At 35.1% G+C, this 15,829-nt stretch overlaps 1 protein-coding gene across 1 annotated transcript in view; it reads right to left on the reverse strand.

Moving 5' to 3' along the window:
• Positions 1-15,829, reverse strand: part of LOC135080891 (hemicentin-1-like) — a 200,778-nt gene that overhangs the window by 40,761 nt on the left and 144,188 nt on the right. The window contains exons 4-6 of the mRNA XM_063975619.1: positions 14,461-14,638; positions 13,650-13,773; positions 1,105-1,301 (exon numbers count right to left, since the gene is read on the reverse strand). Of these exons, the coding sequence (XP_063831689.1) occupies positions 1,105-1,301; positions 13,650-13,773; positions 14,461-14,548 (409 nt within the window). The 5' untranslated portion in view covers positions 14,549-14,638. The remainder of the gene's footprint in view (positions 1-1,104; positions 1,302-13,649; positions 13,774-14,460; positions 14,639-15,829) is intronic.

Genomic DNA, 15,829 nt, shown 5'->3' on the forward strand with positions numbered 1-15,829 from the left:
TAAGAGGCTTTCGGAAAGTAAAAAACCGATTTATAGAGTTATAGAGTTTCGTATCGGAACTTTATAGTTTACCGCAAACTTAAATAGCATCGAATTTCAACCTTAACTGGTCGACTTAAGTTCTAATGGATTACTTGACTCTGAATTTCTAGACATAACTTTGCATCTGCGTGGTTTGCTTCCCTTTAGCCCAGGTGCAGGTTAGGCTATATTTCAGACAGATCTACCTATCTTGCGGTGGAAGCACTAACTTGTTCGAACTTTGCTCCGCTTCGAATAGGTTTCGAATTAGAAGTGTTGGATAGTGGTCGTTAAATTCGACATTTAAGACTAGAAGTCATCGTAAGGCAGTAGAAATCGACACTTAAGACGACCATGATTGATGTTAGGGCATTTTAAAACTTCAATATTAAGGGATAAGGTACCTAATAAAACCTAGCCCTTAAGGCCCATTCCAAAAAACAGGCCTCTTTATTTGCAGACCTTATAAAAAACGACCTTCAGACAAACATAGCGAGTGCTGAGAAAAAGTCAGAATAAACTTAGCCACCACTGTTTCAGGAAAAAAGTTAGCCAATAAGTAAATCAAAAAAGTGCTGACTGGGCTGAACGAAAGAAATAGACGATAGCTGATTGCTTTGGGTCGCCCCAGAGGTCAATGGATCTTCATGTTCAGCAATGTCTGTGGCCTAATTAATGGTTGCTAATTAACTAAGCAAAGTTATCAAAGTAATGCGTGTCTGGCAAAATGAAAATGAGTTTTCGTTTTCAACTTCAAAATTTTCACAACCAGCCCGGGGGTAATTATTGATTTTCGAGTCGATTTTTCTCTTTTCACTATGACAATCATTTTCTTTTCTCTATGAATGACGAACATCCTCTTTTTTTCTATGACAAACATAATCTTTTTTCTATGACAAACATTCTCTTTTCTATAAGACGAATTTTCTCTTTTCTTTAAGACTAACATTCTCTTTTCTCTAGGACGAAATTTCTTTTTTCTCCAGGACGAAAAGTTATTTTTTCTAATACTACAAAAAAAAGTTACAATTCCCCTTACAACTTGCTCTAAGTAGGCAAACTGGAGTAAAGTTAAGTACTTACCGATTACAGTCAAGTTGACCCCAATATTCCTGGTCGGCGACACCAAGAAGTCGACCCTGCAGTGGTACAGCGCCTGATCCAGCTCCGTCAATCTTGAGATGGTGATGGAAGTCGGCTGCCGGTCGAGGGTTGCGGAGATCCTGGTGCCACCTGAACTGGAAGGGTTCGCCCACTGGCTCTGGTTGCGCGCGTCGTAGCTGTAAAGAAGGGACGTTTAAATGATATTCATAACATGGTATAAAGTAATAATGTAAACAAATGAGAATATCATTAGAACCATATGATAGTAATCCTTCGCAGAAGTGACAATAAGCGGAATGGTAGAAACCAGTGGCGACCACGAACTGAAAGACGCAGTGAAGGTCTCCCACTCCGTGAACCTACGATATTATACAATATTATATTAATACGATATTATATACAAAGGTGACTGACTGACATAGTGATCTATCAACGCACAGCCCAAACCACTGGACGGATCGGGCTGAAATTTGCAGGTAGATGTTATGACGTAAGCATCCGCTAAGAAAGGATTTTACGAAACTGGGTGGAGTTTCTAAGGGGGTAAAACGGGATTCATGCGTACGAAGTCGCGGGCGGCCGCTAGTAAGATATAAAAGTGTGAGCTGGTCAGCTGGTTGATCGTAGGAAAAGATAAGACAGGAAAATATTGCTGCTCTAGTTGACGTTCTGCAAAGTAAAGGGCGTGTTTTGGCGCCTAGATAGGAGCTTGTTTTTGTAATTATTCCGAATTTGCATACGAGTGTAGATAAGCTAACAAGCTACACGCCCTCTGCGTTCGAGAATGTTCGAGAAAAGGTTCGTGCACGCGCTTTCGGCTTATTCGCGATATCGTGTAAGCTCTTATGCTAAATCGCGCTTATCTACAAGAGCCTTAGCGTATCATAGAGAAGACTTGCTTTCACAACTGGCTATAGCGTGAAGAGTAGAGGCAAAATCCTCAATTTGCCATTCGTAAAAGGAGAAGATCGTGCTGATGATGATTATGGTAATAAAGATAGTTCTATAAAGTTTGTAACGTATGATTACGTCATTATTATGATAAACAACCGTGTTCTATTATTGGCTACGATTCTTACGACTATTGAAATGAAAAAGAAAAATACAGAATTTTCATTTGATATCTTCTTGAAAGAATACATAATGCTATAATAAGCTGATAACGATTTGTCTCTTTGACAGTATTTGTGATACAAAGGACAGTGTTGTAGCAAAATTATCAATATTGAAACATAAAGTAAAGTGCCTTTTATTTTCTAAATTTATACCATGTCTTAGTTACGGAGACGAGCGCTCATCAGGTGAAAACGATCTCGTATAAGCTACACGTATTTTATCTTCGAAGTAGACATTAAGTATTATTAAAGAAGCGCAATATAAAGGCAAAATGTGTCACTATATTTTTAAAGAGACATAAAACGGTGATAAAGTTTCTTGCGCTGCTTATTCCGAATACGGGACACTTTTTTGTCCCGAAACAGGAGTAATTAAAGGAGATTTCGTTTTCAGTGTACCTACTAGACTATAGACGATTAAATTAAAAGTTTTTCAGTTCGTACTTTTATAACTATACAAACTTGTTAAAATCAGTCAGGCTAATAAATAGGTAGGTTATTTTAAGTAAAATTACCTACGAGCAATATTCATTGTTCAATTTGTAATTGCGTTCTCGAAAACGGCTTTAACAATTTCAAAGAAGAAGCGAATTAGAGGTAAACAGAGGTTAAAAATCAATCTAAGTAGGTCCAATTTCTGTGGAAATTCGTTTTCCAGTGAAGCTCGGTCGGTACTGAACTACTGAGGCTTAAGAGCGAAGGGGTGAAGAAACTTTTTGAGTAGCTTATTAAGTGTTAGGCGCAGCTGTTCCGAGTTTCGAACTGCAACGTTTGGTGTTGTACAGCGGTTCCCAATCTGGAGTTAAGTGTCTCTGGGGGCCTTTTTACCCCAGGGTTCTAAAGAAGCGATAGAGTGCATGCGATCAGCATACATCCAAGCTTGATGGTGTATAGGGCTGAATGACTGAGTCTCATTCATAAAAACCTGCTACAGTAGGAGCTACGTAAAGTATTACACCCGCCAAATAGGGGTCATTATTGTTCATTGAATTCCATGGCATAGAAACGGACACACCGCCGAATATAAATTCCTTTTACTGACCGTCAAACTGTTATGGACAGGAGTGGTTGAGATCGATAGGGGTTTAGTTCTGTTCTTTCTCGTTCCTCGTTAAATTCTTATATCAATATTTCTATAGATCTTCATAGGTTTCCATCAGGACAAGGAGAAAAAGTGTAGATAGGCCTAGCGCTATAGCGCATTGTCGACTGTCACGTGTCACTATCTGGAAATTTCCCCATCATTCTTTTCCCTTTAATAAGTTTTTTTTTATGTGACAGGAGGCAAACGAGCAGACGGATCACCTGATGGTAAGTGATTACCGTCGCCCATAGACACCCGCAGACCCAGGGGCGTTGCAGGTGCGTTGCCGGCCTTTAAGGTGAAGATACGCTCTCCTCTTAAAAGCTTGCAGGTCGTATCTGTCCGGAAACACCGCAGACGACAGTCCATTCCACAGTTTGGTTGTGTTAAGTTAAGGTGTTAAGCATCTCACATAGTTTATCTTTTAAGGATCTACCGTTATGAAAGTTTGAGAAGCACTGGGCTATAGTGAGCTAAAATTCCCCAGCTACATGAAGGGTTTTGCTAAAACTTTGGCTGAAGTAGTAAAGATAAATCAGCAGTTTATGGTCTATCTTGTGGCAATGAGCCGTGTATGTAAATCAGGCAAGTTTTCAAGCATAACTTTGGCAATTTGCTGGTTTCTAAGCTGCCTTAGAACTGCATAAGTTTTATCTAAATTAAGGACGTTTTATGGACATCTCTCCACTTTAAATAAATATCTGAATTTTTTTTTAAGTGCGACACCTAGTCTTAAACTTAGGAAAGCTTTTAATGCTGTCTACGGGCTAGCACTCTTATTCAAAATGATCATAAAAAAGTGATCATTTTGAATAAGAGAGCTTGACCAAAGCTTACATAATCTCAGAAATAAAAGGTCTAAAAGTAAGTTTAAAAAAATCACAGGACATAATTTGTTGCTAATGATCTCTAGTTTCTTATATTCGTTACCCCTTTCAAGGAATAGGTCGAGTATTCCTGTCACCCGTATAAAACAAAATACAAACAAATATGAACAAATAAGAGTTGCATCTTAAACTAATTTGGAAATTATAACTTGAAGAAATCGAACTGCCTCAGGCGGGAATCGAACCCACGACCTTTCGCTTGCCGGGCGACTGCTCTTCCACCTGAGCTACTAAGACACTGGATGAACCCGTAGAAATTTTCAAGTTTCTTCAAGTTATTTATACTAATTTTCAAATATGATCATGCATACAAATATTTGCAGTCTGCGGGGATCGAACCTGTGACTTCTAGCGTATAGACGTCATTCAAGACAATAGCTGGTTGTAACCAACGCCACACAATAGGCTTTACCAATAGGCCTCAGAAATGCATTAGTACGACAAAGGAGTAATTGGAGTTACTAGAGTGCTATTGGAAGACTATCTCTCATCTCTGTGAGATGTATATGTAGATTCTACATTATTAGATATCAAGTTACTCCAAATGGAAATGATTGCGGATTACAGTAACTGGAATTCTTTATAACTTCATTCGTTCGTTTGTTTCAGCCAATACGTCCACTGCTAGAGAAAGGCCTCCCCCAAGGATCAATAACGACCGATCCTACGCTGCCTGCATCGAGGCTCTTCCAGCGGCCTTCACCAGATCGTCGGTCCACCTAGTGGGAGGCCTGCCCACGCTACGTCTTCCGGCCCGCGGTCGCCACTCGAGAACTTTTCAACAAAATATTATAACAATAACATTATAACTTAATATTCAAATATAATAAGTAGGTAAACCTTTTAAATATTAAATTTACTCAGAGTAGTCTATTAAAAGCTTTTAGACTAAACCAAATTTCAACAAAATGTCCTCAGCACTATCAATCATAGTATTGCATGTATCCTTTGAAGTATAAACTATACTACTGAAAATTTTCCCACATTCCGTTCAGTAGTTTTTGCGTAGGAGTTACAAACAGCTTTTATTCTCTCTCGCTTTTGTAACTACACAAGTACTATTACCCTGACTGATTTGGACCTTGTTTTCATCTCGTTCAACTTACAGATGGCAACACTTTAAGCTAAGCACTAAAGCTCCTTATGAGCTGGTAATAGATGCTATTTTACAACAAAAATGTATAATCTGATCTGCTCTGGACTGTACGTTCAACATTAATACGATTTTCCGAACAAACGATTCCAATACGTTCGGAAATAGCTAGTCATTTCAAAGGCTGACTAATGAACAAAGGAAACGGCGTTTGACATAATGTATGGGGTAAACAATAGACCCACTCTATCAAATTTAAGGCACATTATAAAAAATAGAGCGTGCGGGGCGTTCGCGGGGCGTTTGCGGGGCGTTTGCGGGGCGTTTGCGGGACGTTTGCAGAGCGTGCGCCAATTTCCATAAGATCTTGGTAATGATATGTCGGCTCTTATGTAGCTCAAACAAGTAATTGGATTTACAAAAAGACTACCTAGTTACCAACACTACCGCACAAATCTACTCAGATAAACGCTATAATATCTTATGGTGATTTTTCTGAAGTAAGTTAATATTTAGAAGCTGGACATAATTACATCACAGATTCACAGAGTCCTCGGCGTCAAGTGGTATGTTACCCACTCACCAAAAGTATTAAAAAACAACCGACGTTTCTCGGCAAATATTATGATATATTTTGAAGTGAAACATAAATATTGTTGCAAGTTTATCGCAGAGTTGAACGGAATAATAATAAACTAAAAATAGTAATTGTTTGAGTAACTGTTTGTTGTTTAGAGATGAAATAAGAGAAGATTAACATAATTAATTATGTATCACAAATGCCAAAAGAGGTGAGTAAGGGAGAAATATGCGAATAACAGGCCTTCCCAACCCGTCTGGCCAAAAAACGATTGTAGGTCAAATCTTCTATTTGCCTCTAGTAAATTAGATGGGATCGTCCTCCAGCGGAGACTAACTAAATGACCTATGTGCTTACCACGAGTTTAAGTCAGATGTGCTCGCTATCGACTGTTTAAAAAAATACAATAAATGTATGACAGATTGTATAGCTCCCATAGCGGCTTCTTTCAAGAACTAACTTTTATGACACACTCGCTAGCGAGCACACCTAACACGTATACTCATGGTAAGTACTGTGTACCTACCATGAGTTTACGTTAGGTGTGCTCACTAGCGAGTACGTCAAAAATCTCTATGAAGAATTTTTTTTTGTTTCTTGAAAGTAGCCGCTAGGGGCGCTGCACAATTAATGTCATTTTTTTACGTAGTCGCTAGCGAGCACACCTAACGCAAACTCATGGTAAGCACACTGATGATGATCATCATAAATGCGCAAGTGGCTAATTCAGTTTTATTCGACCTACTGAATTTTAGTTATTTGTGGTTATGTAGGCATTCCTGTATTTTATTTATTAGTAGGCACAAGACCGCTTCAGCGGCCCTTTGACTTTCATGTGGGTTTCTATTAGTCTGCGGGGAAATCGCTGCCGGTCATTGTTTTATTTATTTAACACCTTTTTGGCGAGATTGTAAAGTGTAAGTAATGTGCTCTATTTCTGTCCGAGGATAGAGCTGTGAATAGTAATGTATCGCGATAAAATAAGGGTTAAATGCTAAGGGCACGCTTACACTCTTGTAAAAGTAGATTTTAACTTATTTAATACTTAGCAGTTGACGGGGATCGAACTGGTGTCTCTCGAAATTATTAATTTTGCAATTCTGGGCAACGAAGATATTAAGTATCATTCTATTTGTGTCTTCTTGGGAATCGAACCCACCACCAGATTAAGAGAATCCAAATGAGTAAAGACCGAAGACCTCACAAAGGTAGTAGATATTATCTCTATGGTAGTAGGAAGGCGCTGGATGCAGGCCGCTACCAACCAGTCAATATGGAAATCATGTTCAGCAGTAGCCCTGAAATGATGATGATGATGAAAGACATTGTTTCGTTCGTTCGTTCGTTCGTATCAGCCAAATGACGTCCACTGCTGGACAAAGGCCTCCTCTAAGGTTTTCCACAATGCACGGTCCTGCGCTGCCCGCATCCAGGCTCTTCCCGCGACCTTTACCAGATCGTCGGTCCACCTAGTAGGAGGCCTGCCCACGCTACGTCTTCCAGCCCGTGGTCGCCACTCGAGAACTTTTCTGCCCCAACGGCCATCGTCTCTACGAGCTATGTGCCCCGCCCACTGCCACGTCTTGATTTTAGCAATTCTGCAATTGTTTAGATCTTAATAATAACTAGCGGCCGCCCGCGACTTCGTACGTGTGGATCCCGTTTTACCCCTTTAGGGGTTGAATTTTGCAAAAATCCCGTCTTGGTGTGCACCTACGGTCTAAAAGGAACTTCCATGCAAAATTTGAGATTCCTAGCACTTGTAGTTTCTGAGATTTCGTGATGAGTGAGTGAGTCAGTCAGTCAATCAATCAGTGACCTTTCGCTTTTATAACAATGATTAGGGATCTACATCACTCTTGTAGTATGTGTACGCGCCAAACCTATATATTTGACGTTGCTGCGTAAACTGACACACTAAAATATACTAGCATCGCACAGTATAGACTCTTTCATTGTCAACTCCCGGTCCCCACATTACATGGCGACCCTGCCAGTGCTGCCTTAGGGCAGTGCTGTGCAATTAAATAACGAATTAATTGGTGTTAAATAAATAATGTGATTTTTTTTATAAATGGACTAAAATACGAAAATTGGTGAAAAATAAAATCGAATAAAGAAGATGAAGAATTTAATTTGAAGAACAAGTGAAATAAATGGAATGTCGGAGAATTTTAAGAAGATCTAAAACTAAGAAAAATGGGAATGCTGGCTGCCGGGCGTAGATGGTGCCAGATGGAGGTTTGGTGATGTGCTGGGCGCTGGGAGATGTCGGAGTCAGATGTTGGTTAATTGCTGGCTGCTGGGAGAGTTCGTGTCAAGGTGATGAGTGCTGCCGGGTGATAAAACTCGAGCAAGAAAGGCATTATCGGAAACATCAAGTAATATTAATTTTACATTCGAATCATTAAATATTTTTAAATCATTTTTATGACTAATTGCTTATGTAATTCACATGTGGCCACTGTGTAATTATTTGGTGTCATTTTTTTTAGAAAATAAGAATTTAACGTAGAAGGGTCAAATTAAGTAAGTAATTTTGAAGTCTGAATAATGTCCAAAATTATAACATTATTAACACATTTTTAAATATTTTATATTAATTTGCAATTTACTTCATCAAATATAAATTTCAATACTTTTAAAAGAAATTGGTTAAAGACTTTGTCTATTAATTGTTCATTGTAATTAATTTTGTTTGCTTAATTAAAAGAGTTTTAATTGCAGATTTAATATCACTAGAATTGGTATTTGAAATTGTTCATTTCACATATTTTTTTTTAAATATTCGTTGTCATTTTAATTTTCAGTAGTAACAATAAATATTTATGTAGAATCTATAAAAATCAATTAAGTTTTAAATTTTAAAATGTGCTGTCTTGTGAATATTTTATTACATAATTTTCTGTTTTGATTTATTAATGGCAAATAATTTTATACATTAATCAAGGTTAAGCACTTTTCAAATCGTAATTTCAACTATTGAAAATTAATTTTATCAAAGTACCTAAGTAAGTGTCGAGCTATTTGCGGTTCACATTCGTCAGCGAATTCCTTCGTAGTCATTGTACTGTTTCGTTAGTTGGTTTTAATTTTCATTATTTCTGTGCCAAATAACTGATAAAAATATTTTTATATGCATAGCATTATTTGTATTTTTCAAGACGATACATTTAAAGTTAAACATTATATTTTCAATTGAAATTTCAAACAGTTTTAATTCTTCAATTTTATTTCTTATCTTTGTAATAAATGTGCAAAAACGTACATACTTATTTTTTTTAGTAAATTCAAATAACTCTATGACTTATTACGATAGCAGAGATTTAGTTGTAATTTACAAGAATATTTATAGTGCATTGAGAAATTTCTACCAGTCAACTTTTCATTTCACAACTTTAAATATTCTATTTGAATGAAATTATACATTTTTAATTTAATAAATTGTATCGATTTGATATAGCTAAACTACTTGATATTTTAACGAATGACTATTTAAAAAAAAAATGTAATATGTAATTTACTCTAAATACAGCGTTTATTAACTTTGTTCAGTTTATAATGATTTATCTAAAAATCAAAGTAAATAATTATTATTAACATTATCATTGTTCAACATTTTAACTCGATCCGATTTTTTTTTATTTAACTTTTAACACGTCTGTAACGTTTTATTTACAATAATAGATTTATAATTTCGACTTTAACAGTATTTTGTTTTTACTAATAAATAAAGAGTACTTAAATCACGACAATTAAAGCTAGACCAATGCCTGTAAATTCTTTAAAACTTTATACTTTTATTTGTCAATTTCAAAAATTTCGAGATATTATTTAATTTTGTTTCATACATAATTATCATCAGGATTAGATTAAATTTTTTTATTGAAATTAAATTAAATTTTCATTTTGATTAAATTCGTAGGTAGCTACAGTATAGATATTACATATTTTTCATTTACTGTATCACTTTCTTTTAAATACATAATAGGACATTTAAATTATTAACATCATTCACGAGCCTGTACTATTGTTAAAGTATTTTAAAAAAAAAATCAGCATATTATTTCGAATAAAACCTAAACTTTTATAAAAGAAAACTTATTTGTAATAATAAAAAGTACCTATTCCATAACTTGAATACTTATTTTGATTTATATTCAGAAACTTTAATAGTAACTTTCTTATTAATTTGATTGACAGTGTTAATATTTCACACAAAATAATGTTTTGAGACTTTTATCTTGTAACACATTTTAAGTAGTAAATTAAATATTGCAATGTATGTTATAAAGTCGTGTGGTGACGGCAGAGTAAGCCGTGTGGTGACGGCAGAGTAGAATACATTTGTCACCAACCCCTACTCTTCCCGCGGGTGTCGTAAGAGGCGACTTAGGGACTACACATCAAACAGAGAATGGGCAGCAGCGCTCTCTGAAAAACATCAATCTTTTAAACTGCGATCTCCAACCCGCCTGCCAAGCGTGGAGATTATGGCAAAACCCTCCACTATAGTGGAGGAGGCTCATAGTCCAGCAGTGGACTGTAAAGGGCTGTTGATGATGTTATAAAGTATTTTTCGATTTTTATAATTAATTGTATATTCACATAGTTCACAACTTCAGATAGTCGTATTGCGCAATAATTGCATTACCTACTTACAAGACTGCACGTGTAACCGCATCAGCATTTTTGGTTAGTGACGTTCATCAGAAAGTAATATGAAGCTATACCTTAGTGGGAAAGCAATGAACAACAGATATTGTAACATAATAACTTGTTTGCCTGACATCATTTTATCAGTTCTTTAGAATTTTAGTTGTTTAATGAAATCTTAAACGTTAACATATTTGGAACAAGCTAAATACGTAGAATGATTTTGTTTGATAGTTATCAAGTTTTGTTTTATAGTGGGTTCCTAATACTACAGAAATATTTACTTTTTGAAAACTTTTGATGAGATAGATGGATTTTTTTTGTATTACGAGAGAAAAAAGTTGAGATGACATTTTAAATAGTTTTGGTAGATTGAAAGTACGAATGTATTAAAAAGCTTTTGTAACAATAGAGTGCATTAGTTACATTCGAATGAACGATGTGAAAAAGGAATGTGAAATAAATGGATGTTAAGGATTATGTTATGTGATTGATAGATTGTTTTGATTGTAGAATGGAAAGTATTATTTTAGAAATAGGGAATACTTTAGTAGAGATATTTTGTAACACTAGTGGAATGATCAACCACAAGTAAACAAAATCATTTATGCTAAAGAATTCAAACGTTTGATTTTATTGTTTGGAATTGAATGTTTATGAAAGAGAAATAAATATGTTGTAAAGGTAATTATGGCAAAAAAAAGGAGGTACAAAACGACGTCGAATCCTTCAGTTTGATCATGGTGTAAACGAGATTTCTCTGTGTAAGCTGTTGGAGGTCAAAAATACCTTAAAAGAGGACTCGTTTATATAAAATAAGGGCACAAGGTACAGTCAAGGGAATCAGATCCTTCATTTGATCATGGTGTAGACGAGTTACTCTCCGTGAAAATAGTTGGAGATCGAGTGATCTTAAAACATGACCCTTAATAAGTCTATGCATAGCAACAAAGACTTAAATGTCTTATAAAAAGTCGACTATAAAATAAACAGACTGTACCTAAAATAAAATAAATAAAAAAGTGTTATGAATAAAAAATAGAGCTGGCCAGCCTAAATAAATAATATGTGTCCATATACCCAATAAGAGGTATATAAATAAATAAATAAAAATAGTACCTACCTAAATAAGTGAATATGCCAAGTAAGAGAGATATTATTATGCCCAAGAGGTAATAAATGTAGGAGAATGTAAGAAAGATTATGTTTATTGAGATGTGTTTAAAAAAAAAAGTTAAGATTGTGTTGTGTATGCAAAACCTCACAGGCAAGGTTATATTATTGAGAAATATTTATCATTGTTAAATAATAATATGGAAAGTAAATGGTATATTTATGAATATTTTAGTTTCAATTTTGTTTGGATAAAATTTTGAAGTCATGAAACTGAAATTATAATAATATGTTTTAACATTATTTGTAGTATTGATAAAACTTGAGAATGGTGTTTATGTAATTGATTAAATGATAATGTTATTGAGTTCAACATCAAAATATTTCTTTAGGTTCCCACTATACTGTTTTGTCAATTGTAAAAAACGATATTGACGATATTGAGTTTAGAAAGACTGAATTAAAGTAGTAAATTTTAATCTGTAGAATCTATCATTATCATATCAAGGTAAAAACTGGCACAACTGAAAATGCAATATTATGTGTAATGTGTTTTTTATAAATTAGGAAAAAGTAAATAATTAATTTGACCCAACTACTGTAATATGTAACACTTTAAGTACTTAATATATTTTAAATTCTGTAGATCGTAAGTAAGAAAACTTTGCGATGTATAATTTTTGTGGCGATATTTTCATGGTATGTAGGTGACTAAATTTACTATTGAAACAGAAACCTTGTAATTACTATTTGAATTGGAATTTATAGTTTTGTATATCTAACAATTACTTTCTTTAAAATTTAAATATTGTCTGTTTCGTAATAATTTGGAAGTAATGAAATTATTTTACAACATCTAAATATTTAATTTATACTGTAACATCTTTAAAAATCTGTTTTTCTGTCTGTGTAGATTGTTATGTTTGATAGTCAAAAAATTATCCTATTTAAAAATCAGTTTATGTGGAATTTTCTAAATTAGTCAACTCATTTATGTATTTCTTTTTCTCTAAAAATATGAAAGTAAAAACAAAAAAATATTTTGTGGTCTGTAAACTTTTGGTTTTTTTTTTATGTTCAATTACTTTTTACAATTATGATTTGTAATGAAAATTATGATCATTTGAAATAGAGTTTTTCTCGGATTTTAATGTATTTTGATGTTTTGTTTTGAACTGTTGTAACTAAATTTAATATTTGAAAAAATATTGTAAACCAATTTTTTTTCTTTTAAAAAGGGGGGAGGTGTAGTATGTGTACGCGCCAAACCTATATATTTGACGTTGCTGCGTAAACTGACACACTAAAATATACTAGCATCGCACAGTATAGACTCTTTCATTGTCAACTCCCGGTCCCCACATTACACTCTCTCATAGCATAAAAATAACAAATATCTAATAACTTATTCTTGTCTCACTTTACCTTTCGTTATCGATCCTGCCAAATCACTAGTCACTAATGTTCTTTTGTAATGAATAATTGAAGGAATCAAGCTTCTCACTATCAGATGAGGCAACAAGGATTTATTCCGACGCTCTTTAATTAACTGCCCTTTTTCTCCTGTCCTGAGTAATGTATTATCTAGATTTTTCTTTTAGCTAAACTAAGGGAATGACAAAGAAAAAGTGAAAAGAGGATTTTGTTGTTTACAGCGTAGGAACAGGGAAAATTATAATAATAAGTTGATTAGAATAAAACAGCCGCAAGGTTTAAAATCTTTCATTTTGAAAACTAGATGGCGTTGTCTTCAATTAGATTGTGTTATTATTTTTATTTACATTTTTGACTTACCTAAAGATGGTTGTGTAGCTTTTATAGCCAAACTAGTAGCAAGCTTTTTCGGTCGATTCTTTTTCGGTGTTGCAATGTGACGTTAAATTTTCTCCTTATTCAGTTTGCAAGTTTCGTTTCTCGGAAACTAGATTGCGATAGTATTTTGTTGTGTAATGAAATTGCTAATTAGTTTATTAGTGACGTATTAAATAAGACTTACCTAAAAATAGGCGTGTAGCTTTTATACCAAACTAGGAGCATAAGCTCGTCGGGTGATTCTGTTTCGGTGTCGCAATAGAGAGTGACGTTGCCTCCTTCTATTGCCTCCTGGTTCGTCACTGGGCCTGTGAAAAAACAACCATATTAATATGTAAAATGTGCATAAATTATTCCTAATTACCTCTACATCCGGAGTTTTAGGTGTGCCCGTCTGTTGATTTGAATATTTTGAAATCTAAATACCAAAGCTAGATTGATTGTTTCCAGTTTTATTTGGACATCGGAGATTTGTATACCTAATAGTGTCTGTTCGTAGGATACGTTGAGCCGTGGCTGGCATACGATATGTACTTATTATGAAGGAAAATACGGACTTTACATCTGCTCCAACGATGGCATATTTACGCGTATATCGCGTATTACGCGTAATGATGAATTTTAATTTCTGTGACGGGTCTGGGTGTGACTATGTATAATATTTATGTATTTAAAAAAAAAGTATATAAGTAGTAATATCCGTTAAGCTAGCACCCATAACACAAGCATTAAGTTGCTTACTTTGGGGCTAGCTGGCGCTGTGTGAAATTGTCCAAAGATTTATTATTATTATAATATCTCAAGGGCGCGCGAGCATTACAGTGGCGATGTTCTTATTAGGGTATTTATGTGGCATGTGGCCCGTATTCGGGGCTTAAGCGGGGAATTGGCGGGTTATTAGTGGGGTGTTTACGGGGCATTTGCGGGGCATTGGCGTGGCGTTAGCGTGGCGTATAAAGGGCTCGCGAAGCAAATCTAGAGAATTCTTTACTTACCATCAGCGCCCGGTATGAACGTGTGTACGCCGATCACGGTCAGCAACAGGCATATCTGCGCGAGAGTGGCGCGCATTCTATGCCCCATCCATGCCCCCGCGCATCTCGCTCGCCGCGCATATCTCAAGGGCGCGCGAGCATTACAGTGGCGTTGACCTTATAAGGACATGGGGTGTATCTGTAACAAAAAAAAAAGATTTAAAAAACTCATTTATTTTTGCAAATAGGCTTATAAAAAGCACTTTTACACGTCCCAATATTAACCCTACCACTGCTTCGGGACAATAAATGTGCTGAGAAGAAGCAGCGCAAGAAACTCAGTCACTATTGTCAGCCTCCTTTTCAAGGGTTTGCAGTCTTTAAAATATACAAATTATAGTCATAAGTATTGATGCGAGCTAGGTAGTTAAACTTTTCACACATTTTTATCTTTTATATAATCATCAACTTTATAGTAGCCCTTTTTCATTAAGGTGCTTTTGATATGTGCTTTAAATTTATAAATGGGCAATTCTACAACAGTTTGAGGTAATTTATTGAAAAGTTTAATACATTTCCCCATAATATACATAATTTTACATAATTTGGTTAAGGTGTAACAAAAAAATGTTTAATCAACTTTCTTATTGACCTCGGTCGGTATATGTATATTAAAAAAGAAAGCCAGTTTAAATAAAAATAATTGACGTAACAAGGATAATGCAACTTCGGAGAGCAAGTTTTAATCCTGCAAGTGGAGCTCTGTAGACGCTAATAAGCTTGATATCTAAGTATCTTTTAACAACAGAATAAGTAGGAAAAGATTCTTGCATATTAAATAACATAAAATAGCGAGAAAAAAATGTAGAGTACCTACGTATGCTTTATTACACGTTACAGCGGCTGCATTCTGCATTAATGATTGTGACTCTACAATGCGAAACAATGATTATTTCAATGTTGCAATTTCTTACAAAACTTGCGCGCAAAAAGCAAATCTACGAGTAGTATGTAAAATCATCAAACTTCTAAAGCTCGTAACTCAGTTCAGACTGAGTTGAGAGGTATACATGTCATAATAAGTTTGGTTTATTACACTATTTTGTAATCAAAAAACAAAGTTTGGTCGATGGCCGCGCGAAAAAAAAAGACGCCACCTTCCATACTAACTAAATCTGGCATTGTCATTTGGGTGGAGGAGGACTTGGTCTCACTTCTCTCGCTGGTCAGACGGGTGGGAGAGGCCTGATGTTTGCATAATTTGTCTATTAGTCAGTCTCCTTTTTTGATATCCATGGGTTTTATGACTTTTAGAAGAAGGCAACGACCGACTAAGAACTCCATGTTTCGATTTCGCATAATGGCCGTGACAAAAAACCGTTTTATTTGA

This window comes from Ostrinia nubilalis, chromosome 18 (assembly GCF_963855985.1).
Source record: "Ostrinia nubilalis chromosome 18, ilOstNubi1.1, whole genome shotgun sequence".
In the NCBI taxonomy this organism is placed as follows: Eukaryota; Metazoa; Arthropoda; class Insecta; order Lepidoptera; family Crambidae; genus Ostrinia; species Ostrinia nubilalis.